The 25,555-nt window shown below is 43.9% G+C and overlaps 1 protein-coding gene across 13 annotated transcripts in view; it reads left to right on the plus strand.

Moving 5' to 3' along the window:
- Positions 1-25,555, plus strand: part of GPHN (gephyrin) — a 579,614-nt gene that overhangs the window by 150,683 nt on the left and 403,376 nt on the right. For all 13 annotated transcript variants that reach the window (XM_074955494.1, XM_074955495.1, XM_074955482.1 and 10 more), the window contains exon 2: positions 4,737-4,815. In XM_074955494.1, coding sequence (XP_074811595.1) covers positions 4,737-4,815 — 79 coding nt within the window. The remainder of the gene's footprint in view (positions 1-4,736; positions 4,816-25,555) is intronic.

Raw genomic sequence — 25,555 nt, forward strand, 5'->3', positions numbered from 1 at the left:
GTACTTGACATTTTAAAAAAACAAAACAAAAAAGAAATAATTTATAAGAAAAATTTAATCATCATAAAATACTGTATAGTAAAGAAACTCTTCATACAAAGGCCAAAGTTCTCATACCTTTTTTGTAGTCATACCCCTTTTCCAATGCAATGTTAATCATGGACCCCCCAAATGAGAAACTGATTGACAAAAGTATATGTTTACTTCATATAAACGCGTTCTATTTGTAATGCTTTAAGAAAAAGAGTGTGAGTACTTATCGATAATCAGTGAGATGGGTGTGCCTATGTCTTACTGCAGTCTGTCTATTCTTGGTGTGATGATTGACAAGTAAACTCGTAAATCATTCTCCATTTCCAGTCGGGACCTGAACTTTGTCTTCTTAGCTGTCATGGCAGAGAATGATGCTTTATATATATGTGTGTGTGTGTGTGTATGTGTATGTATGTGTGTGTTATTGGGAAAGGTAGTGACACTTTCATTGCTTCTGTAACTAAAATTGGGTACTTCAGTGCAACAGTTGGCCAAAACTGTCAAGGTGTCTGTTTCTGAAACTTAATTTTCAGTATCAGAGGGGTAGCTGTGTTAGTCTGGATCTGTAAAAGTGGCAAAGAGCCCTGTGGCACCTTATAGTCTAACAGACGTATTGGAGCATAAGCTTTCATGGGTGAATACCCGCTTTGTCGGATGCATGCTTCAATGAAGTGGGTATTCACCCATGAAAGCTTATGCTCCAATACGTCTGTTAGTCTATAAGGTGCCACAGGACTCTTTGCCGCTTTTAATTTTCAGTGTGCAGAAACAGGATAGTTCAAGCAGCTCCTGTCCTGCTTTTCCACTCCAGTGGCAGGATGACATAGCAAAAGTTGAGAACGGATCCAGAACTCAGTTATATTCCTCCATGTTTATATTATTGAAAGTTGAGCAGCGATTCTCTCTCTCATACAGTCAGTTGTGATGCTGTTAGTATTCAGAAATTCTGTCAATAGTGGAAACATCTCTGAGATTCCACTGCTCAGTCTAGTTTTCCAAATCTATATTTTCTTCTGAAAAGCTGCAGTCTTGTCACTCACCTCAAGTACGGTTGTATCGCCCTCTTGTGTGGACAGGTTTAGTGCATTCAACAAGTTAAAAATGTCTGTGAGGTAAGCAAGCTTCACGATCCACATATCAGGTCAGAAAAGTTTGCAGTGATCTTGGGATTGTGCACAGAAAGAAAACCCAGCAGCTCTTTGTGGAGCTCAAAAACTCTTTCCAACACTCTGCTGTGAGATAGCCAACACACTTCTGTATGAAACAATAATTTGTCATGTCCTGCACCCATTTCTAAACACAGCTTTGGAAAAAGGCATGAATTCAAAGGCCAGGACTTTACAAAATTCACAACTGTCACCGCTTCATTTAGCACATCATTTAATTTGGGGTCCCTTTTCTTTGATGCAAGGGCCTGGTGATGCAACATATAGTGTGTTACAATTACCCATGGGTTTATGGCTCATATTCTTGCAACAGCACCACTCTTATTGCCTACCATAGCAGCACCACCGTCCGTGCAAACAGCACCACACTTCTCCAAATTTAGCAATTCAGTTTTCATGAAATATCCAATAATTTGACTATTTCCTGACCTGTTGTCTGTTCCAGTAATTCCTGACAAAAATTAAAATCTTCTAAAATTTTTCCCCAGCCAAACCTAACGAACAAAAACTAATAATTGTGCTGCATTACCAACATTGGTTTTCTTATGAAGCTGAATTGCAAACTCTTCACATGTACATAGACTTTCAGTTAGTTGGTATTTTACATCATTTGAAAGCTCTTTAATTATCCTACTAACTGTGTTGTTATAAGGCGATTTGAGTTTTGTCAGTTGTATTCTTCTTTCATTGAAAAAAGTCTCTAGATTTATCTTTATACTCCAGGTGCCTTGTTGTGTGGTGTCATTTCAGCTTTTCAGGTTTCATTGCTTCGTTTGATAGGATTTGTAAGCATATAAACCCTTGGCTGATGATCTATATATGAATGTGAAGTTTTTATTTAATTCCTTCCTAGTCAAGATTAACAGTAAAGCTCTCAGTAATGGGTTTAATCTATGCTCACAATATTTATGTAGGTATTTCATTTTTGCATGTTTATTTTTATGCATTTATTTTGTTTTTATAGTCTATAGCATCTTTTGATTGGTTAATGTGTGTGCAATATTCAGTGGCGCAAGTACATTTTAATTATCTATCTTTGTTTTGCTTTCCCAAAGTGCACAAGGAAGTGTTCTTTTATGCTGTGTTCAAATCAGAAGCCTAGCTAATTACTGTATTAGTGATTTGAGAGATGCAATTTAATAATCCTGTGATACTCCATAAAACATGCATTGTAGAACACTTAGTTAAAACGCTACATGCATTTGTAACAAAAATTGGCATCTTTCAATAAGCATTACATTTTGAATCAAGATGGCAAATATTCTCCTGGGGAATGCATTCCCATAAATGTCCTGTTCAAAGTCTCTGAGAACTTGACTCTAGACACAAGGATCTTAGGCTGGCTGGCTGCATTGAGGATTGCTCTAACTTGCATTGGCTACCAATAGCCCTAAGAGACCAATATGATAGTTATAGATTTTTTTCAGGATAGAAAGGACTGTGATGATCATCTAGTCTGGCCTCCTGCATAACACAGACCATATAAGTTCACTTAATAATTTCTAGCACAATAAACTGGTTTTGAATTAGAAAAAAAAACTCCAAGCATATAGGGATAAAATTAGAAAGGCCAAGGGACAAAACAAGATTAAACTTGCTAGGGCATTCAAGTTAAAAAAAAAAAAAAAAAAAAAAAAAGATTTTACAAATACATGAGAAGCAAGAGGAAGATCAAGGACAGAGTAGGCCATTATTCAAGAGTAGGGAAAGACAATAACAGGAAATGCAACAATGGCTTAAAGGTTAAATGCCTCTTTTGTTTCAGTTTTCGCCAAAAATGTTAGCAGTGAATGGATGACTAACATACTGAACATCAGTGTAAGTGGTGTAGTGTCTGAGGCCAACATAGGGAAAGAGCAAGCTAAGAATTATTTAGACAAGTTAGATGATTCCAAGTAAGCAGGGCCTGCTGAAATACAACCTCGAGTACACCTCTACCCTGATATAAGCGACCCGATATAACATGAATTCGGATATAACGCGGTAAAGCAGCGCTCTGGGGGGGCGGGGCTGCGCGCTCCAGTGGATCAAAGCAAGTTCAATATAACGCAGTTTCACCTGTAACGCAGTAAGATTTTTTGGCTCCCAAGGACAGCGTTATATCGGGGTAGAGGTGTGCTTAAGAAACTGAAGAAATCTCTGAACCATTCGTGATTATCTTTGAGAATTCATAAAGGGCAGAAGAGATCCTGGTGGACTGGAAAAGGGCAAATATACTGCCTATCTATAAAAAGGGGAATAAGGCTAACCCAGGGAATTATGGACCAGTTAGTTTAACTTTGGAACCCAGAAAGTTAATGAATAAATAATCAATCAGTTTGTAAGCATCTAGAAGATAATAAGTAACACCTTGGATTTGTCAAGAACAACTCGTGTCAAACCAACCTAATCTCCTTCTTTGACAGGGTAACAACACTTGGTGGGGAAGCAGTAGATATATCTTGACTTTAGTAAGGCTTTTGATGCTGTCTCACATGATCCCCTCATAAGCAAACTAGGGAAATATAGCCTAGACAAAGTTACTATAAGGGGGGGTGCACAACTGCAGGAAGAGCATATTAAGTGGGGTCCTGCAGGGATCTGTCCTATGTCCAGTTCCGTTTAACATATTCATAAATTATTTAGATAATGGCACAGAGAGTACAGTTATAAAGTTTGTGGATGATACCAAGCTGGGAGCATTTTGGAGGACAGGATTAGAATTCAAAATAATCTTTCTTGACAAATTGGAGAAATGGTCTGAAATATATGGGATGAAATTCAGTAAGGACAAATGTAAAGTACTACACTATAACAATGCTGCAAAGAGTACTAAGGGTGTGTGTATGAGGAGGGAATTATGCAAAAAGTAGCTTTTGGGCTCCAGGGTCAAACAATAAATATGTTTTTTGGAAAACAAAACAAAAATACATGGATAATGTTCTTTTAAACTTAATTGCCTATGTAATTCATTGTGTCTTGAATTATTATGGTAAATCTCCTAGGTGGATTATTCCACTGAAACTGTTTTAAACACAATTTTAATATAATTTATAAGTTGTATTAATAATTAAACCATCTAAATTATTGTATGTTTACTTCAATTCAAGTAAACAATTTATACCATACTATAAACTATTGAAAACTTAAAATGAAATGTTAAAATATAGCAATTCTCAATATTTTCAACCCTTTAGAGTATTGAATTGTGTGTGATTGACACAATTACACTATAATTTTTCATATTTGTGTATATTTATGCCTCTAATGTCATGTTTGATGAGATTGTGTGGTTGGCTTGTGAGAGCAAGGGATTTAGGAGTGTTGAGGGCCCTGGCTGAGGCACTTAATGATCCTCCTCATGACAGGTTTTCTGACCTCTTTGTGCTTAGTCAACATATCTAAATTAGGTGAAACTTCACTGAAAAGTAATTTAATGGATGAGCTCTGAGCCTTCCTTTAAATAAACAACCTGCCAACCAAACAAATATTATTACTTGGCTGACAAAAACTGTACACAGTTCTCAAATTTTCATTTCTTGTGTTTCTCTTTTTTAGTGAGCGACAGTTGTTTTAGGAACCTTGCTGAAGATCGCAGTGGGATAAACCTTAAAGATCTGGTCCAAGACCCATCTTTGTGAGTATCTGGCTGCTACAGCTGAGCATAGAAAAGCTATGTTGTTATATCCTGTGTGTGTAATTGTAATTAGGGACAGATTTAGCTATGATGAAGCACGCTGTGCTTTTGTAGGAGTCTGTGTACCATGTGCTGAGTCTATAATACAGACAGATGTGACTGGAACCACATTGTGTCTTTCTCTGAGGAGACAGAGGAAAAGGAATGGCATCATTGATTTAACTCCCAAAGAGCACAGATAATAAATGGAACACTTTGTCAGCAGCAGGGTTATTGTTGTAAAGGAATACACATTGTACCCATGACCTCTTCCTTCGTTTTTTATAGGCACAAAACATATAACTAGATTTTAATCTCCTGATTTTGAATTTACTCTTGAGTTTTCTTTACTTTGGAAGTCTTGGTTTTCTTCATATCTGATCTGATTTTCTTCCAGCTGATTTTTTAAAAACTCCTGTTTCTTTCAGTACTTTTTATTTATGCCAAACAAATTTTTGGCAACTTCACTTCATACTAGGAGAACAGGTCAGTTACAGTCCCTTGTTCATCCCATAACACAGGCACAGCCTTTGAAAGTCTAAGGCAAGAGGCCAAAAAACTATGTGGCCATCCTTTCTAATCTATCTTGTTTAGTGACCAGGACAATGCACACATCCTCCCACTCAGCAGTAGTCCAGTATAGGACTGTCTGTCTGTTTCTATAAATCGTATTTCCCCCTTATAAGCCCTATCACTAGGAAGTGAAGCCATGTTTAGTATTGTGTCAAACATGTCTTTTCCCAGGTTCCTCTGAAGTAATATTAAAAATGCTTTTCCCATTGCTATAGATAAACACCTAAGTGTATCACCTGTTGTAAGAAAATGTGGTCCTGTCTCTTTCTAGCAGAGTTGATTGTGCCTTTCTAATAATGAGTATTGAACATGATTGGCCCTGTCAATATAAACAGGTAAAAAGTTTTCAATATTGTTTGAGAAGCAGCAGAGAAGAGGCCATGTTTGAAACCTTATTTCAAACATGGAAGATTTTTACTGATAGATGCAAGCACACCAATTAATTTGTCACATTGCTAGAGCAAAAACGCGACATCAAGGTCCTGAAGTTTCAAACTGAGGGAACTAGCTCATAATGTATTAGTATATGATAATTCATACCACAGACAAATATAAAGAAGAGGAGGGGAGATGTACATTCATTTCCTGAGAAGTTATTGAATGGTTAGAAACGGGAGGCTAAATTTTCAAAAATGACTAGAGATTTTCAGTGCCTCGGTTTTGGGTGTCCAATTTGAGACTATTTCAAGGGGCCTCGTTTTCAGCTGCACTTCCTTTCGTGGGGTTTTTTTTATTCTTGAGAATTGTGTCTGTTGTAGTGAGATGCAAATGTGATTTCAAGAGCTGTACATAGTGTACAACAGTGACTTAGGAGTCCTGTACAGCTGTAGTCCTGTTACAGAGATTCACTGCAGAGATGGTGAACGGTGTTTGTTGTGGAGTATTGTTTTTTCTTTCCACCACCTCAAAGTAATGAAATCCTCTAACTCCTTCCCCCCAGCCCATAACTTGTATGAGATAGATTGTAATCCATTAATTAGTTTAAACTAGGAAAATCAAAAATAAATTGTGACTATTGTTTGTAGCATAAGTGGTAGTAAGTGGCTGCTCAGATTGATTAAAAGGTGAGGCAAGTTTGGGATATTTACTCAGCCTCACAACCAATTACTTTTTCAAGAATAGTGATCATAATAAGTATATTGTACAACAAAGTATAATACAAGAAAGAAATAGTATTTTTATCTTTCCTCCTGATGATGTGAATGTGTTGTGCTCTCTCTTTCTATGACTTTCCTGATGGACATTCTTATGAGGTAGGGATTTAATAATGAGTAACTGTTTAAGAACAGTTCTTATAAAATGTGCAGTTGTGTGAGGGAATGGCCAGTATGGAAAATGACTGAAGTGATTTGACACACAATGCCACATTATTGGGTCTAGTGCTTTGCCAGAGGAAACCCACCTGGCTGTTAGAGACCTTTTTTGTCTCCTTCCGCCACCAGAACAGTGCAAAGGGGACAAAGCAGGGCCAATGATTGGGCCTACAACGTCAATAAAGGTGATATATCAGCATTTTTATGGGAGAAGGGTAAAGCTGAATTACATTCTGAGGAGCAATCGGCTGAAATTATCTTGTATAATTGTTGTACTGAATAGTGTTTCAGTTGCTGGCTGTGTGAGAGTTCATTCTCTTTGTACCGTGCCAGCTCTGCGCAGATAGCCAGCCCGTCAGACCTCCGTCGAACTGTCCGAAGAGACCACCAATTCGGTTTAGTGGGGAAGGCACATGGCCAGATTTATTGTCAACGAAGCATGGCCCTAGCTCCCCAGATCAATGTCTACAGTTACACTAGCACATGTATACCTGTTTGAGTGGACCAGCTCAGTGAGTGGCGGGACTTTCCGCCACCCCCCCCCCCCCCGAGGCCAGACAAAGGGTTAAGGCGAGGCATCCCAACATTTATATACTGAGACAAACAATCTGGGATAAACAACTTACGTATCACCTTATCTGTTTCATGACATGTTTGTTACCTCCCTTTGTACCTTTCTCCTGATGGTTCAGACAAAACATCACTATTCATCACTTCTGTCAAACCATCTTATCGTGTGCTAAATTGGAGTGTTCTTGTCCTCGGCTACTGGAATATATTTACATATTCAGTGTATTTTAGCAATGCTAGCAATACCAGTGCCAAGTTCATGTACAGGATAGTGAACTTGCAGGTAAGCATCTGCATTTGACAGGGCATAACTTTTGCTGACTTTGGTTCAGGCCTCGGGCCTTGTACTACACCTCATGCTCCAGACTCTCTCTCTCTCTCTACTACAAATAGCATGTCCTGATTCAAATAAAACAGTTTAAGAGAGCTGGAATTCAAAAGAATGTAGGTTTATTAATATATATTAATACTGATACTTTGTGTATAATATTAATGTCTAAATTCACATTATCAGCAAGTGATGTGGACTATGGTCAGAGGTGGTAGAAATACAGTATTACTCTTACAGTCTGACATTAAAAATGTTTTATTGCACCAACATCTGTTGATGAGAGATGACCTGATGAAGAGCTCTGTGTAAGCTTGAAAGCTTGTCTCCCTCACCAACAGAAGCTGGTCCAATAAAAGATATTACCTCACGCAGCTTATATCTCTAATATCCTGGGATCAACGCAGCTACAGCAATTTATTATAAATGTTTCTCTTGCATCAAACCTGTATGATACAAAAGCTTAATTACAAATGGCTTCTCTCTTTTGCATTAGGTTTAGTTTTTATATATTTTTCTCAACTGTACTGGTGTCTGTATAGTCTTTTGTCATGTTTAGCTTCTGTCAGAAATCTAGTGTCGTCACAAATGTTTCATTGTGTCTTTGCAAAGAGTTGTCAGATAAAAGCCTATTCTGCAAGGTTTTAAGTGTGATTATATGCTGAAAAGGAACACTTTAAATATGTCATTGTAGGTGTCATAACCATATAGCTAAAGGTTAGCATAAAATCTCTCCTTTACCTGTAAGGGGTTAAGAAGCTCAAAAAGCCTGGTTGGCACCTGACCAAAAGGACCAATAAGAGAAGAAGATCCTTTCAGATCTGTGGGGGGAGGTTTTTTGTTTTGTGCTTTGTTGTTGTTCTCTCGGGACAAAGAGAGGGACAAGGCAGAAAAAAAAAAAACCCCCTCTCCTAAAACCATACCTGAAATAAGCCTCTAAGATTACAAATTGTAAGTATAGCAAGATAATGCATTAGTTTATCTTTTGTTTTAGCTTGTGGATTTTCCCTGTGCTAAGAGGGAGGTTTATCCTGGTTTTCTGTAACTTTGAAGTTTTGCCTAGAGGGGAATCCTCTGTGTTTTAAATCTTATTACCCTGTAAAATTACCTTCCATCCTGATTTTACAGAGGTGCTTCTTTTACTTTTTTTTCTTTATAATAAGTTCTGTTTTTTAAGAATCTAATTGGTTTTTAGTGTCCTAAAAACCCAAGGGTCTGGTCTGTGCTCACCTTGTTTACCTATCTGGTTGTTAGATTATTCTCAAGCCTCCCCAGGAAAGGGGGTGAAGGGGCTTGGGGGGGGCGTATTTTGGGGAAACAGGAACTCCAAGTGGTCCTTTTCCTGAATCTTTGTCTAACTTACTTGGTGGTGGCAGCAGTACTCATCCAAGGACAGGGAAGGATTTGTGCCTTGGGGAAGTTTTTAACCTAAGTTGGTAGAAATAAGCTTAGGGGTCTTTCATGCAGGTCCCCACATCTGTACCCCAGAGTTCAGAGTGGGGAGGGAATCCTGACAGTAGGGTTCTATGTTTAGTATCTGAGTGACATCATATCAGTTGTGCTGAGTTACCAATAATAGATTTTTTTTTCTGACAGCCCTGCAAACTCAGTGTGGGCTCTGACAAGCAAACTATTTTTTCCTTCTCACACGTCATCACCAGTATTAAGGATTTACTGGCCAGATCAGGCCTTCAGTCACAACTGTACTTTCTCATGGTCTTTGCTTATGTCTAACTGAATGGCCTTGTAAATGGAAGTTGGTAAAAAATACCGATGGGATTAGGATGACCAGACAGCAAATGTGAAAATTCGGGATGGGGGTGGGGGGTAATAGGAGCCTATATAAGAAAAAGACCCAAAAATCAGGTCTGTCCCTATAAAATCGGGACCTCTGGTCACCCTAGATGGGACACAAAATGATGTAGACTCCAGCTCACTCTCTTAGCATTGCAATCAGCAGAGCTAATAGGAGTAAAAAGCAATAAAAACTTATTTTAGTTGCTACAGTTACCTAACATGGCTAGTAATACACAAAGAAAACACATCTAGATGCAGATTCTGCCTCTGGCCTAGCTCTGTACATCATTCCAATAGCTTATAGGAGCCACTGAAAGCATTGCATCAGACCAGGGAAGAATTCCCCTGGTGTAGGCACATCATAGGTGGTCTTTCTGTTAGTGGCTCCACACAACCCCCTTGCAAACAATGGCATAAGGGGTTCCAGAGATGGTCTGGATGTGGGAGGGACCAGACTGGGAGCAGACCCATAGCACACAATGCTATAGAAATTCCGGAATTCTGTTCGCTGCTGTAACCAAATGGGCTGCTGTAAGTTAGAGCAGACATAGATGTTAGCAAGATGTCCTTGCTGATACTGAAGAGGAATTCTCAGGAGTTCCTTGAGGCTCTGGAGGAAGGCAAAGCTTCTCAAGCCCCTGCTCCAGTAAGGAATGAAGGCTGGCCAGCTCACATCACCCACAACTCAGCGGCATGTTCAAGGAATTTTTTTTTCCAGTTCTGGGTTCCAAACCACTGGGACAAATGGGTATTAGACATCATTCAGCACAACTACCTCTCAGAAATTTCTTACCCTCCTACCAAATTTCTTGTCACTAAATCGCTTTGCTTTAACCCTTCGAAATGGACAGTGTCACAAGGTGCCTCTATCATTAACCAGTGAACTCCACTGCCTGGCCAGTTTGTGTGGTCTCACAATCACAAACACACACCAGCTTGTTATCTTTCACCAAGGTGAGTATTTATTCTTTTCTTACAAAGTTACACAGTGTAAAGCAGGCTTACAGCAAGGGGAGGCTTCCTCGCAACCTTCACTCCTCAACCCAGACTAACTCTCTGTGCTTCCTTCTGCAGTAATCTCCATGATCCAGGTGCTTCTGATCATGCCCTGTCACAGAAAGCTATGTCAAACACTGCTCAACATCTCCTGGACATTGGAGCCATTTCCCCACAGGATTGATATCCTACTTATGGATCCTACTCTTGGAGATTGTTTTCTAAAGAGAGTGGGAGTACAACCAAGTGCTTGGGAAGCACCTTTTCCAATACAGTAACTGTCACAATTCTGGTGGTGCTAAAAGTGTGCCCGAGAAAGGAGGGAGTTAATGTATTCCACTATTTAGGAAACCTCCTGATTAGGTTCTAATACAGAAAAAAAGTTATTTGGATCACCCAAAGAGCAATCCAGCTGCTGCAACATCATAGGCTGGTAATCTGTCAAGGAACCAGGACATGCTGCCACCTTTCAATTGGCAGGCAGAAACAGAAAAGGGTGAACCATTGTGACTTCAGGTATCCTGACCAGTTAATGAATGACCTCCTTCCGGCCAGAAAGGATTCTACAAGATTCTGCATCCAAAGGGTTACTACTGCATATGTCATGTTTTCAAACCCTGGGATGACATGGTCTCAATGAAAAATCAGTATTGATCAAGATTGTCTTCACCTTCTGCTCAATGGCTGCTTTGGAGGACTGAGCCTCAGTCCTTAAGGCTTCAAGTGATTGCATTTTAAGCTCTCTGGGTTTCTTCCAGAAAAGAGAATCATAGAATATCAGGGTTGGAAGGGACCTCAGGAGGTCATCTAGTCCAACCCCCTGCTCAAAGCAGGACCGATCCCCAATTAAATCATCCCAGCCAGGGTTTTGTCAAGCCTGACCTTAAAAACCTCAAAGGAAGGAGATTCCACCACCTCCCTAGGTAGCACATTCCAATGCTTCACCATCCTCCTAGAGAAAAAGTTTTTCCTAATATCCAATCTAAACCTCCCGCACTGCCACTTGAGACCATTACTCCTTGTTCTGTTGTCTGCTATCACTGAGAACTGTCTAGATCCATCCTCTTTGGAACCTTTCCCCTTTCAGGTAGTTGAAAGCAGCTATCAAATCCCCCCTCATTCTTCTCTTCCGTAGACTAAACAATCCCAGTTATCTCAGCCTCTCCTCATAAGTCATGTGTTCCAGTCCCCTAATAATTTTTTGTTGCCCTCCGCTGGACTCTTTCCAATTTTTCCACATCCTTCTTGTAGTGTGGGGCCCAAAACTGGACACAGTTCTCCAGATGAGGGCTCACCAATGTCGAATAGAGAGGAACAATCACGTCCCTCGATCTGCTGGCAATGCCCCTACTTATACAGCCCAAAATGCCGTTAGCCTTCGTGGGACCAAGGGCACACTGATGACTCATATCCAGCTTCTTATCCACTGTAACCCCCTAGGTCCTTTTCTGCAGAACTACTGCCTAGCCATTCGGTCCCTAGTCTGTAGCGGTGTATGGGATTCTTCCATCCTAAGTGCAGGACTCTGCACTTGTCCTTGTTGAACCTCATCAGATTTCTTTTGGCCTCTAATTTGTCTAGGTCTCTCTGTATCCTATCCCTACCCTCCAGCGTATCTACCTCTCCTCCCAGTTTAGTGTCATCTGCAAACTTGCTGAGGGTGCAATCCACACCATCCTCCAGATCATTTATGAAGATATTGAACAAAACCGGCCCCAGGACTGACCCTTGGGGCACTGTGCTTGATACCGGCTGCCAACTAGAAATGGAGCCATTGATCACTACCCGTTGAGCCCGATGATCTAGCCAGCTTTCTATCCACCTTATAGTCCATTCATTCAGCCCATACTTCTTTAACTTGCTGGCAAGCATACTGTGGGAGACTATATCAAAAGCTTTGCTAAAGTCAAGGAATAACACGTTCACTGCTTTCCCCTCATCCACAGAGCCAGTTATCTCATCATAGAAGGCAATTAGATTAGTCAGGCATGACTTGCCCTTGGTGAATTCATGCTGACTTGTCCTGATCACTTTCTTCTCCTCTAAGTGCTTCAGAATTGATTCCTTGAGGACCTGCTCCATGATTTTTCCAGGGACTGAGGTGAGGCTGACTGGCCTGTAGTTCCCCGGATTCGCCTTCTTCCCTTTTTTAAAGATGGGCAGTGCATTAGCCTTTTTCCAGTTATCCGGGACCTCCCCCGATTGCCATGAGTTTTCAAAGATAATGGCCAATGGCTCTGCAATCACATCCGCCAACTCCTTTAGCACTCTCAGATGCAGCTCATCCGGCCCCATGGACTGTGCCCATCCAGCTTTTCTAAATAGTCCCGAACCGCTGCATTCTCCACAGAGGGCTGGTCACCTCCTCCCCATGCTGTGCTGCCCAGTGCAGTAGTCTGGGAGCTGATCTTGTTCGTGAAGACAGAGGCAAAAAAAGCACTGAGTACATTAGCTTTTTCCACATCCTCTCTCACTAGGTTGCCTCCCTCATTCAGTAAGGGGCCCACACTTTCCTTGACTATCTTCTTGTTGCTAACATACCTGAAGAAACCCTTCTTGTTCCTCTTAACTTCTCTTGCTAGCTGCACCTCCAGGTGTGATTTGGCCTTCCTGATTTCATTCCTGCATGCCTGAGCAATATTTTTGTACTCCTCCCTGGTCATTTGTCCAATCTTCCACTTCTTGTAAGCTTCTTTTTTGTGTTTAAGATCAGCAAGGATTTCACTGTTAAGCCAAGCTGGTCGCCTGCCATATTTACTATTATTTCTACACATCGGGATGGTTTGTTCCTGGAACCTCAATAAGGATTCTTTGAAATATAGCCAGCTCTCCTGGACTCCTTTTCCCCTCAATTTATTCCCCCAGGGGATCCTGCCCATCAGTTCCCTGAGGGAGTCAAAGTCTGCTTTTCTGAAGTCCAGGGTCCGTATTCTGCTGCTCTCCTTTCTTCCCTGTGTCAGGATCCTGAACTCGACTGTCTCATGATCACTGCCTTCCAGGTTCCCATCCACTTTTGCTTCCCCAACTAATTCTTTCCGGTTTGTGAACAGCAGGTCAAGAAGAGCTCTGACCCTAGTTGGTTCCTCGAGCACTTGCACCAGGAAATTGTCCCCTACACTTTCCAAAAACTTCTTGGATTGTCTGTGCACCACTGTATTGCTCTCCCAGCAGATATCCGGGTGATTGAAGTCTCCCATGAGAACCAGGGCCTTCGATCTAGTAACTTCCGGGAGTTGCCGGAAGAAAGCCTCGTCCACCTCATCCCCCTGGTCTGGTGGTCTATAGCAGACTCCCACCACAACATCACCCTTGTTGCTCACACTTCTAAACTTAATCCAGAGACTCTCAGGTTTTTCTGCAGTTTCATACCGGCACTCTGAGCAATCGTACTGACTGCTCTCTTACGTACAATGCAACTCCCCCACCTTTTCTGCCCTGCCTGTCCTTCCTGAACAGTTTATATCCTTCCATGACAGTACTCCAGTCATTTGAGTTATCCCACCAAGTCTCTGTTATTCCAATCACATCATAATTCCTTGACTGTGCCAGGACTTCCACTTCTCCCTGCTTGTTTCCCAGGCTTTTTGCATTTGTGTATAGGCACTTAAGATAACTTGCTGATCATCCCGCTTTCTCAGTATGAGGCAGGAGCCCTCCCCTCTTGTGCTCTCCTGCTCGTGCTTCCTCCCGGTATCCCACTTCTCTCAGGGCTGTGGTCTCCTTCCCCCGGTGAACCTAGTTTAAAGCCCTCCTCACTAGGTTAGCCAGCCTGCTTGCGAAGATGCTCTTCCCTCTCTTCATTAGGTGGAGCCCATCTCTGCCTAGCACTCCACCTTCTTGGAACACCATCCCATGGTCAAAGAGTCCAAAGCCTTCTCTCCGACATCACCTGCGTAGCCATTCGTTGACTTCCAGGATTCGATGGTCTCTACCCGGGCCTTTTCCTTCCGCAGGGAGGATGGACGAGAACACCACTTGCTCCTCAAACTCCTTTTATCCTTCTTCCCAGAGCCACGTAGTCTGCAGTGATCCGCTCAAGGTCATTCTTGGCAGTATCATTGGTGCCCACCTGGAGAAGCAGGAAAGGGTTGGTCTGTAGCACAGTTTAGAGCAAACAAGTTCCATTATCTATATTTTTTAAAATTGGTGCATATTTTAGTGACACATAAGTATGTGCATTATATTTTCTTCCTCAGAAATTAGTGTACAGTATTCTGATGCAACTGTTAAAGCCTCTGTGTGTAGTAGCAGGGCTTGAAAAATCACTCACCTATAGTAAGAAGGAATCTTTTCCAGGTGAGTGTAATCAATTTCTGTAGAATCAAAGATGAATCATTTTAAAATCCAGTTCTTCTGTTCAATCATACCAGTCCAGAAGCTTGGGTAGAGAATCCACCAGCCACTAGATGGATACAGAATTATTGGTTTTCTAGATATTGTCAGCTTTCAACATATTAGGAGCTTCCTTGATCATATCGGAACTCAGTAATTTCTCGTTTCACCAAGTGGGACTTTGGTACTTTTGTCAACTGAGAATCTTGAATAAGTAGAGAATGGAATAAGTCTCAGAAGTGTGAGAGGTTTTCCAGCCACACGCTGGTATGAAGCTGTTTTTGAAGCTACCAACAGTCTTGGAGCCCATTATCCTACATATTGCAGGCCAGTCCTTACAGAAATACAACATGGCCAGCTACTGCAGGAGCTACAGGACTAGGTTTCTAGGTTGCCAGATTCTCAGTTTCTACAGGCAGAATTCTGGCTGAACTCTGAGGGAAGCTACTACTTGGAAGAAGAGTCATGGGCTTGTTCTTCGAGTGCTTGCTCATGTCCATTCCAATATAGGTGTGCCCGTCAGTACATGTGCACAGTCTCTGGAAGTTTTTCCCTCAGTGGTATCTGTCGGGTTGGCTCCTGTGCCGACTAGAGAGGCGCCTTCATGGGGCGGTATATAGGGGCTTGCCAATCCCTGCCCCTTCAGTTCCTTTTTACTGCCCTTGACAGTCACTGCAACATTACTGGTTTCTTGCTCTTGCAATGCCTTTCTTCAGTTGACCTCTGTAAATAGAAAATTGTATATAGTTATTACATTAGTTGGTAGTTAGAACAATAGTTTACGAGTTAGTGTAGGTCGAGTTCCCCGCACGCAGGTTTAAGGTTTTAAGCCATGTGCTGCGTGTCACAAGCCGATGCCGCATGACAGTTGCCTCAAGTGCCTTGGCTCCGAGGAAAGGCTCTACAGAGGACTCCTGGCCCCGTCATTTTCCACTGGTGCACAAGAAGACAATCCCAGCACCGACTTCTTGGCATCACTCACTGTCACCGGTGCTGAAGAAGAAGCAGCGTAAGACGGACTGGGGGCGCTAGCTGACCCCAAAGCCAGCAGACCATAGGGGCTCAGAGAGTGTGCAGCCCATGCTAGGCTACTCTGAGATAGCAGCAGAGTGCACAGTGTCATTGACTTCGGGGCTGGGAAGGGCACAGCCGAGTCCGACACAAATGCTCTACCTGCCGAGGGAGAGCCACCGAGAAAACTCAGGCCTGGCTTTACCATCCATGCCAGAGGCATTCCAAGCAGAGAGGGAACTACTCTCCCTCTCAATGCCCCAGCAAGTTGTGAACAGTTAGCAACACGCACCACAAGACTCTATGCAGGAAAGCAAGTGCCTATCAAGGGCAAGCTGGCAATGATGCAACGGCATAGCTCTTCACCCATGTGGCATCGCTCCACCTCATGGCACTGATCTACATTTCGTCACTGCTCTCCCCTGCAGCACCGCTCTACTTCCCAGCACTACCCCATTTCAGGACTGCACTGCTCATCTCCTGCACAACACCGCTTACTGATGGCAACCGGCACCACGCCACCGTGATCGCCCAGAAGTGACTTCCATGAATCAGACTCAGAGGCTGAATCCTATGCCTCATGAGGGAACAAACACTGATCGCGTTACAGGCACCAAGTGCTGGACATGGTGCAAGGGATGGCTTTGATGCCGTGGTCATGAATTCAATAGCAGATGCCTATGTCATGACCAGTGTGGAACCCTTGGGCGTTACAGTAGCTCCAAGGGCACCAGTCAGGATACTCATACTCGGCGACTTCTGAAGGGTGAGCTCTTCCACCATCTCCCTCAGAACAGGTCAGTACAGAGGTTGGTGCTGATGCTGGTACCGAGAAACGAGACACCCCTTCACAGGGCCTGTCTACAGAAGAGGTACAGTCCCTGTACAGGCTTCATCCTCCTCCTCCCTGGATGAGGCACTGCCAGGGAGCACCGTGGCACACACTCAGGATGATTAAGGGTGAATCAGGAGCTTTTGCTCAGGATGGTCCAAAACATGGGCATTCAGGCAGAAGAAATCACTGAGTCTGCTCACTCTCTTGTGGACATATTGGCACCCTCCGGGCCGTCTGAGTTGCCTTGCCCCTGAATTGGGCTATTCTGGAGCCGATAAAAACCCTTTGGCAAACCCCCGTGTCAATACAGCCAATGGCTAAGAGAATGGAGAGAGAGAATTTTGTTCCTCAAAAGGGTTACAAGTTCCTATGTACTCACCCACCAGTGGGCTCACTGGTTGTTTCTGAGGTGAATTAAAGAGAAACAGGGACAGCAGGAATGCCAAGGATGCAAAAAAATTGGACTTATTTGGCAGGAAAGTGTATTCCATGGGGGACCTCCAGCTGAGGAAAGCTAACCATCAGGCCCTCTTAGGCTGCTGTGGGTTTAATTCCGAGTCTGCCTTATAGAAGTTCAAGGAACTCCTGCCTCTAGGATCGAGGGTCCGTTCATAGCCTCAGTGGAGGAAGGGAAGGCAGTAGCCAAGGCATCCTTTCAGGTGGCTCTCAGCGCAGTGGTCATGATGAGACAGTGCTCCTGGCTACAGGCCTTCAGACATCCATCTGAGGTCCAGAAAACCATCCAGTACCTGCCATTTGCAGGGGGCTTCCTCTTCTCAGAGCAAACGGACTCAAAGCTCCATAGTTTGAGACTCCTGGGCCACCTTGAAGTCATTGGACCTACATACACCAGACCCTACAAGGAGGTATTTTAAACCATGGCAATTGGGCAGGTTCTATCCTGCACATCAACAACATCAGAAGCAAGACTTCAGTAGGAGGAGAAATAAGGACTATAGGAGGTGCCCTCCTCCTCCTCACTCGACATCAGCCCAGACATCCACCTCGGCGAGACGCACGGCAGGCTCAAAGCAGACTTTGTGAGGGTATGCCCGAGGACAGTATACTGGAACGTTACCTGGATCCTACCTCCCCTTTGTTTGTGGACTGGCTGTCATCTTGCATTACTATTGACCATTGGGTGTTGCACACAGTAGAAGTGGGATATATCCTACAGTTCAGTTTTTCCTCTCCTTCCCAACCTCCCTCCCCATCCTTCTTCAGGGACCCTTCTCATGAGAGATTTCTGGCTCAGAAGATGCAGTCGCTCCTAAGGGCAGGAGCAGTGGAGGAGGTTCTTCTGTGTCTAAGGTGCAGAGGGTTCTACTCCCATTATTTCCGGATCCCAAAGGCTAATAGCGACCTCAGACCCATCTTGGATCTGCGAAACCTCAACGGATTCATAAAGAAGCTGAGGTTCCGCATGGTCTCCCTGGCCTCAATTATCCTGTCTGGATCCAGGGGACTGGTACAATGCCCTCAACCTAAAGGACGTGTATTTTCAAATCACAATATTCCAAGGACACAGGAAGGTGTCTATGATTTGTGGTGGACCACAGCCATTATCAGTTCACAGTGCTATCCTTTGGCTTGTCAGCACTCCGAGGGTATTCACAAATGGCATGTCAGTTGTGGCAGCCTTCCTGAGAGGAGAGGGGTGCACGTATACCCCTATCTGGACGACTGGCTGATCAGAGGCTGGTTCAGGGAGCAAGTCGAAGCTCACGTAAAACTGATATGGTCGACCTTTCAAGACTTGGGGCTATTTATAAACACACAGAAATCTATATTTGCACCAGCCCAGAGAAAGCCCGAGCCAGGGCTTTTCTTCTGGAGAGTTGCTTTTGAGTGATGGGGGGCTCATAGAAAGTGTAACAGAACACACCATTACTACATCAAGGACCTGCTTGAAACTGCTGGGCCACATGGCATCATGCACTTATGTGGTGCAGCATGCACAGCTGAGACTAAGGCCACTCCAATCGTGGCTCACGTTAGTATACACACCAGGACGCCATCATCTGGACAGGGTGGTCTCCCTTCCCCCATTGGTAATTTCAACGCTTTAGTGATGGCAGAACCTGGAGAACGTGTGCGCAGGTTTCCTTCTCAAGACCCACTCCCATGCTGTCCCTAGTCATGGATGATCTGGGTACCCTCAGGACCCAAGGCCTTTGGTCACTGGAGGAACTGGCTTTGCACATCAATGTGTGGGAGCTAAGGGTGGTGTGGTTGGCCTGTCTGGCTTTCAGAACCCATTTGGAGGGAAACCAGATATCAGTCCTCATGGACATCACAACAGCGATGTACTACATAAACAGACAATGGGGAGCTCGCTCCTCTCCCCTATGTCAGGAGGCTCTGAGTTTGTGGGACTTTTGTATAACCCATTCTATTCACCTCGAAGCATCCTAACTGCCAGGATTGCAGAATGAGTTGGCAGACATCTCAGCAGATCCTATACCAACCCTCTCAAGTGGTCCATTCACTCACACTTAAACACGATTTTCCAGAAATGGGGGTTTCCTTTGGTGGATTTGTTTGCGACGAGACTCAACAGGAGATGCCCCCAACTCTGCTTTTCGGGGACACAGCCCAGGCTCTCTCACAGATGCCTTTCTCCTCCCCTGGCTGGGAAGGCTTCTGTACACATTCCCTCCTACTCCTCTGATCCACAAGGTCCTATTCAAAGTCAAGAAGGACCAAGCAGAGCTGATCCTCATAGCACCAGCTTGGCCGCACCAACATTGGTTCACAACCTTACCGGACCTCTAAGTGGACAGACCTATCAGCTTACCACTGCTCCTGGACTTGATCTCACAAAACCACAGTCGCCTGCTCTGCCCAAATCTCGAATCCCTTCACCTGCCAATATGGAATGATTGTGTTTGGAATGAGAGCAGGAGATGGTCTTCGGGAGCAGAAAACCATCCACTAGAGCCATGTACTTAGCTAAATGGAAAGATTCTCCATCTGGTTGCTTCTAAAGGGGTCTTTCTCACTGAGGCCTCTCTGTCCCTTATCTTGGATTACCTGCTCCATCTGAAACATGGAGGTTTAGCGATATCACCTGTAAGAATCCACCTGGCAGCGATCTCCGTGTTTCACCCCTGGGTGAACAGCCGCTCAATATTCTCAAACCAGATTTGTGGCTGGTTCCTCAAAGGACTGGAGTGAATGTACCCACAAGTTCGCCAACCCCTGCCTCTTTGGGACCTTAATCCGGTACTGGCAAGACTGACAGGCCCTTTGTTCGAGCCACTGCTGTCTTTCCTTCTTTTTACTTTATCTGTCATAGAAGGTTGCATTCCTGGTGGTTGTCACCTCAGCTGGAAGGGTCTTGAAGATTCAGGCACTTACCTCTGAACCAGCATATACAGTCTTTTTCAAGGAAAAGGTGCAGCTACGACCCCAACCATCCTTACTGCCAAAGGTCGTCTCTCAATTCCATAGTAATCAAGACATATTCCTCCCAGTCTTCTATCCAAAGCACCATGCTAGCAAGGAGGAACAGTGGCTTCACTCACTGGACGTCTGACAGGTGCTCCCTTTCTATTTAGAGAGGACCAAGCCCTTTAGGAAGACCACACAACTCTCTGTGCCCATCGCAGACAGACTGAAAGGCAGTCCAGTCTTGACACAGAAAATCTTGTGATGGATCACGGCCAGTATCCTTACTTGCTATGACTTGGCAGGAGTCCCAGCTCCTAAACTAACGGCTCACTCTACAAGAGCAAAAGCGTCATCAGCTGCGTTTGTGGCACAGGCCCCCATACAGGACATCTGCAGTGTAGTGACATGGTCATTGGTCCACAAGTTTGTTACGTGCTATACCAACTCAACAAGCCAGAGATGATGCGGGCTTTGGCAGAGCAGTGCTTCAGTCAGCATGCAAATGAACTCCGAGCCCTCCTGCAAAGTAACTGCTTGGGAATCACCTATATTTTAAATGGACAGGGGCAAGCACTCGAAGAAGAAAAAAATGGTTACTAACCTTTCTGTAACTGATATTCTTTGAGATGTGTTGCTCATGTCCATTCCAAAACCTGCCCACCTACCCCTCTGTTGGAGTTGCCGGCAAGAGGGAACTTCAGTGGCAGGGGGGTCAGCAGGCCCCTATATGCCGCGACATGAGTGCGCAACTCCAGGGGGGCACAGGAGCCGACACAAAAAAAGAAAAAAAGTCTGTTTCCACCTCACCCAATAGTCAGATAGACAACCAGTTTAACTTCAGACACTCCTAAACCATTCCCTTTTCCTGATTTGTTGTCCTCTTTAATTTTCCTGGATTGCCTCTTGCCTGATCCCGTTCTTCCAAGGCCTTGTTTGAAGGGGACTGGATTAGATGACCTATTGATGTCCCTTCTAGTTCTACACTTCTATTATTTGTTCCTTCTTCACTCCCACTTGCTGTCTCCTCAGCTCATATTCTCTATTAGCTTCCCACTCCTGCCTTTTGACTCTGTCCCCTAACTCCTTGCTTTCTCATAGACTACACTGTTGCCTTCTGGACCAGTTCAGCACTCTTGGCTCCCAGTCTGGTCCCCAGCTCCATGCTCTGTAGCTTCTGGCCCAACTACCATCTGTTTTATCAAACAGCAGCTTTTAATAGTGACAGCTCTTCCCTTCCACGGAGCTCCTGGCTGGAGCCGAATCAAGTGGGCAGAGCCAACAGCAAAATTTGGGAATTGCTGTTGTACATTAATAATTTTCTGATGGGATTGTTTCTACAGCTGAATATGCAGTATTGTTGTAACCTTGTCATTACCAGGATCTTAGAGAGACAAGGTGGGTGAGGTAATATCTTTTATTGGACCAACTTCTGTTGAGAAAGGCAAGCTTTCCAGCCACACACAGCTCTTCCTCAGGTCTGAGAAAGGTACTTAGAGTGTCACAACTAAATACAAGATCAAACAGACAGTTTAGCATAAGAATTGAGCATGTATTCTAAGGGACCATTTAAGGTGAAGTGACCTGTTAACGCACCTGCAGTCATAGGACTAAAAGGGGGGATTAGTGGGTTACAGATAATTGTAATACATTGTAAATCCAGTGTCTTTATTCAGACCATGCTTTTTAGTGTCTAATGAAGTTATGAATTTAAGCTCCCAGGCTCGTCTTTTGAAAAAGTTGTGCAGGTGTCCTTTGAGGATGAGAACTGAGAGTTCGGATGTGTTGTGATTGCTTTGTCAAAAGTGTTCACCAGCAGGTGATAGTGGTTTTGTCATCATTTTCCTGTGTGAGTTCATTCAAGAGTGTAGTGATTGTCTGGTTTCACCCATATAATTGTTATTGTGGGCATTTAAGTGCATTCAGTGAGGTTTATAACATGTTGTGATAGGCATGTGTAGAACCCATGGATCTTCAAAGGTGTATTGTAGGGGGTGTTGATCATTGTAGCTATGGAAATATGTTTGCAGATTTTGCATCTGTGGTTTTGGCAGGGGCTGGTGTGTCTTGGTCTGTGGGGAGCTTGCTTCAGACGATGAGCTTGGAGAGCTCGGGGGGTTGTTTGAAGTCCAAAAGAATGGGTTCAGGAAAGACTTCTTTCAAGATGGGGTCCGCATTGAGTATGGGTCATAGTTGTTTCATGATACTGTGTATGGGTTCCCATGTGGGGTGCTAGGTATCAAGAAGGGGTATGTGGTTGCAGGAGGGTTTATTTCTATATTGAAACATTTTGGTAGACCATTCCATGATGCGATCTACTTCTCTGGTAGAGTGTCTTTGTTTGGTAAAGGTGGTTTTGAGTGTGGAACATATTCTGTGGTATCTGAGTGTCTGGCTGTAGACAACAGATTTCTTGGTGTGTTTGGGGTGGTTACTGGATCTATGACGGTAGGTGATCCGAGGGTTTCTTGTATATAGTTGTCTGTAGGGTTCCATTGTTGAAGCTGATCATGATGTCCAGGGAAATGGTGCTAGTGTGGGAGTGCTCCCAAGTGAGTTAATGTATGGGTGAAAAGAAAAGGAGTACTTGTGGCACCTTAGACACTAACCAGTTTATTTGAGCATAAGCTTTCGTGAGCTACAGCTCACTTCATCGGATGCATACTGTGGAAAGTGTAGAAGATCTTTTTATACACACAAAGCATGAAAAAATACCTCCCCCCACCCCACCCTCCTGTTGGTAATAGCTTATCTAAAGTGATCACTCTCCTTACAATGTGTAATCAAGTTGGGCCATTTCCAGCACAAATCCAGGGTTTAACAAGAACGTCTGGGGGGGGGGGGTAGGAAAAAACAAGGGGAAATAGGTTACCTTGCATAATGACTTAGCCACTCCCAGTCTCTATTCAAGCCTAAGTTAATTGTATCCAATTTGCAAATGAATTCCAATTCAACAGTTTCTCGCTGGAGTCTGGATTTGAAGTTTTTTTTGTTGTAATATCGCAACTTTCATGTCTGTAATCGCGTGACCAGAGAGATTGAAGTGTTCTCTGACTGGTTTTTGAATGTTATAATTCTTGACATCTGATTTGTGTCCATTTATTCTTTTACGTAGAGACTGTCCAGTTTGACCAATATACATGGCAGAGGGGCATTGCTGGCACATGATGGCATATATCACATTGGTGGATGTGCAGGTGAACGAGCCTCTGATAGTGTGGCTGATGTGATTAGGCCCTGTGATGGTGTCCCCTGAATAGATATGTGGGCACAGTTGGCAACGGGCTTTGTTGCAAGGATAGGTTCCTGGGTTAGTGGTTCTGTTGTGTGGTATGTGGTTGCTGGTGAGTATTTGCTTCAGGTTGGGGGGCTGTCTGTAGGCAAGGACTGGCCTGTTTCCCAAGATTTGTGAGAGTGTTGGGTAATCCTTCAGGATAGGTTGTAGATCCTTAATAATGCATTGGAGGGGTTTTAGTTGGGGGCTGAAGGTGACGGCTAGTGGTGTTCTGTTATTTTCTTTGTTAGGCCTGTCCTGTAGTAGGTGACTTCTGGGAACTCTTCTGGCTCTATCAATCTGTTTCTTCACTTCCGCAGGTGGGTATTGTAGTTGTAAGAATGCTTGATAGAGATCTTGTAGGTGTTTGTTTCTGTCTGAGGGGTTGGAGCAAATGCGGTTGTATCGCAGAGCTTGGCTGTAGACAGTGGATCGTGTGGTGTGGTCAGGGTGAAAGCTGGAGGCATGTAGGTAGGAATAGCGGTCAGTAGGTTTCCGGTATAGGGTGGTGTTTATGTGACCATCGTTTATTAGCACTGTAGTGTCCAGGAAGTGGATCTCTTGTGTGGACTGGACCAGGCTGAGGTTGATGGTGGGATGGAAATTGTTGAAATCATGGTGGAATTCCTCAAGGGCTTCTTTTCCATGGGTCCAGATGATGAAGATGTCATCAGTGTAGCGCAAGTAGAGTAGGGGCATTAGAACAACGCTTCCTCAGCTCTCGTCCCCTAAGTCAGCCATAAAAATGTTGTCATACTGTGGGGCCATGCGGGTACCCATAGCAGTGCCGCTGATTTGAAGGTATACATTGTCCCCAAATGTAAAATAGCTATGGGTAAGGACAAAGTCACAAAGTTCAGCCACCAGGTTAGCCGTGACATTATCGGGGATAGTGTTCTTGACGGCTTGTAGTCCATCTTTGTGTGGAATGTTGGTGTAGAGGGCTTCTACATCCATAGTGGCCAGGATGGTATTATCAGGAAGATCACCGATGGATTGTAGTTTCCTCTGGAAGTCAGTGGTGTCTCGAAGGTAGCTGTGAGTGCTGGTAGCGTAGGGCCTGAGGAGGGAGTCTACATAGCCAGACAATCCTGCTGTCAGGGTGCTAATGCCTGAGATGATGGGGCGCCCAGGATTTCCAGGTTTATGGATGTTGGGTAGTACATAGAATATCCCAGGTCAGTGTTCCAGGGGTGTGTCTGTGCGGATTTGATGTTGTGCTTTTTTAGGGAGTTTCTTGAGCAAATGCTGTAGTTTCTTTTGGTAACTCTCAGTGGGATCAGAGGGTAATGGCTTGTAGAAAGTGGTGTTGGAGAGCTGCCGAGCAGCCTCTTGTTCATATTCCGACCTATTCATGATGACAACAGCACCTCCTTTGTCAGCCTTTTTGATTATGATGTCAGAGTTGTTTCTGAGGCTGTGGATGGCATTGTGTTCCGCACGGCTGAGGTTATGGGGCAAGTGATGCTGCTTTTCCACAATTTCACCCCGTGCACGTCGGCGGAAGCACTCTATGTAAAGTCCAGTCTGCTGTTTTGACCTTCAGGAGGAGTCCACCTGGAATCCTTCTTCTTGTAGTGTCGGTAGGGAGGTCTCTGTGGATTAGTATGTTGTTCAGAGGTATGTTGGAAATATTCCTTGAGTCGGAGACGTCGAAAATAGGATTCTTGGTCACCACAGAACTGTATCATGTTTGTGGGGGTGGAGGAGCAGAAGGAGAGGCCCCGAGATAGGACAGCTGCTTCTGCTGGGCTGAGAGTATAGTTGGATAGGTTAACAATATTGCTGGGTGGGTTGAGGGAACCATTGCTGTGGCCCCTTGTGGCATGTAGTAGTTTAGAAAGTTTAGTGTCCTTTTTCTTTTGTAGAGAAGCAAAGTGTGTGTTGTAAATGGCTTGTCTCGTTTTAGTAAAGTCCAGCCACGAGGAAGTTTGTGTGGAAGGTTGGTTTTTTATGAGAGTATCCATTTTTGAGAGCTCATTCTTAATCTTTCCCTGTTTGCTGTAGAGGATGTTGATCAGGTGGTTCTGCAGTTTCTTTGAGAGCATGTGGCACAAGCTGTCAGCATAGTCTGTGTGGTATGTAGATTGTAATGGATTTTTTACCTTCAGTCCTTTTGGTACGATGTCCATTTGTTTGCATTTGAAAAGGAAGATGATGTCTGTCTGTATCTGTACAAGTTTTTTCATGCAGTTGATAGATTTCCACTCCATACGGCTAAATGCAGTGCCTTGCATAATGACAGGTTTCAGAGTAACAGCCGTGTTAGTCTGTATTCGCAA

The sequence above is a fragment of the Natator depressus genome, chromosome 6 (assembly GCF_965152275.1).
Source record: "Natator depressus isolate rNatDep1 chromosome 6, rNatDep2.hap1, whole genome shotgun sequence".
In the NCBI taxonomy this organism is placed as follows: domain Eukaryota; kingdom Metazoa; phylum Chordata; order Testudines; family Cheloniidae; genus Natator; species Natator depressus.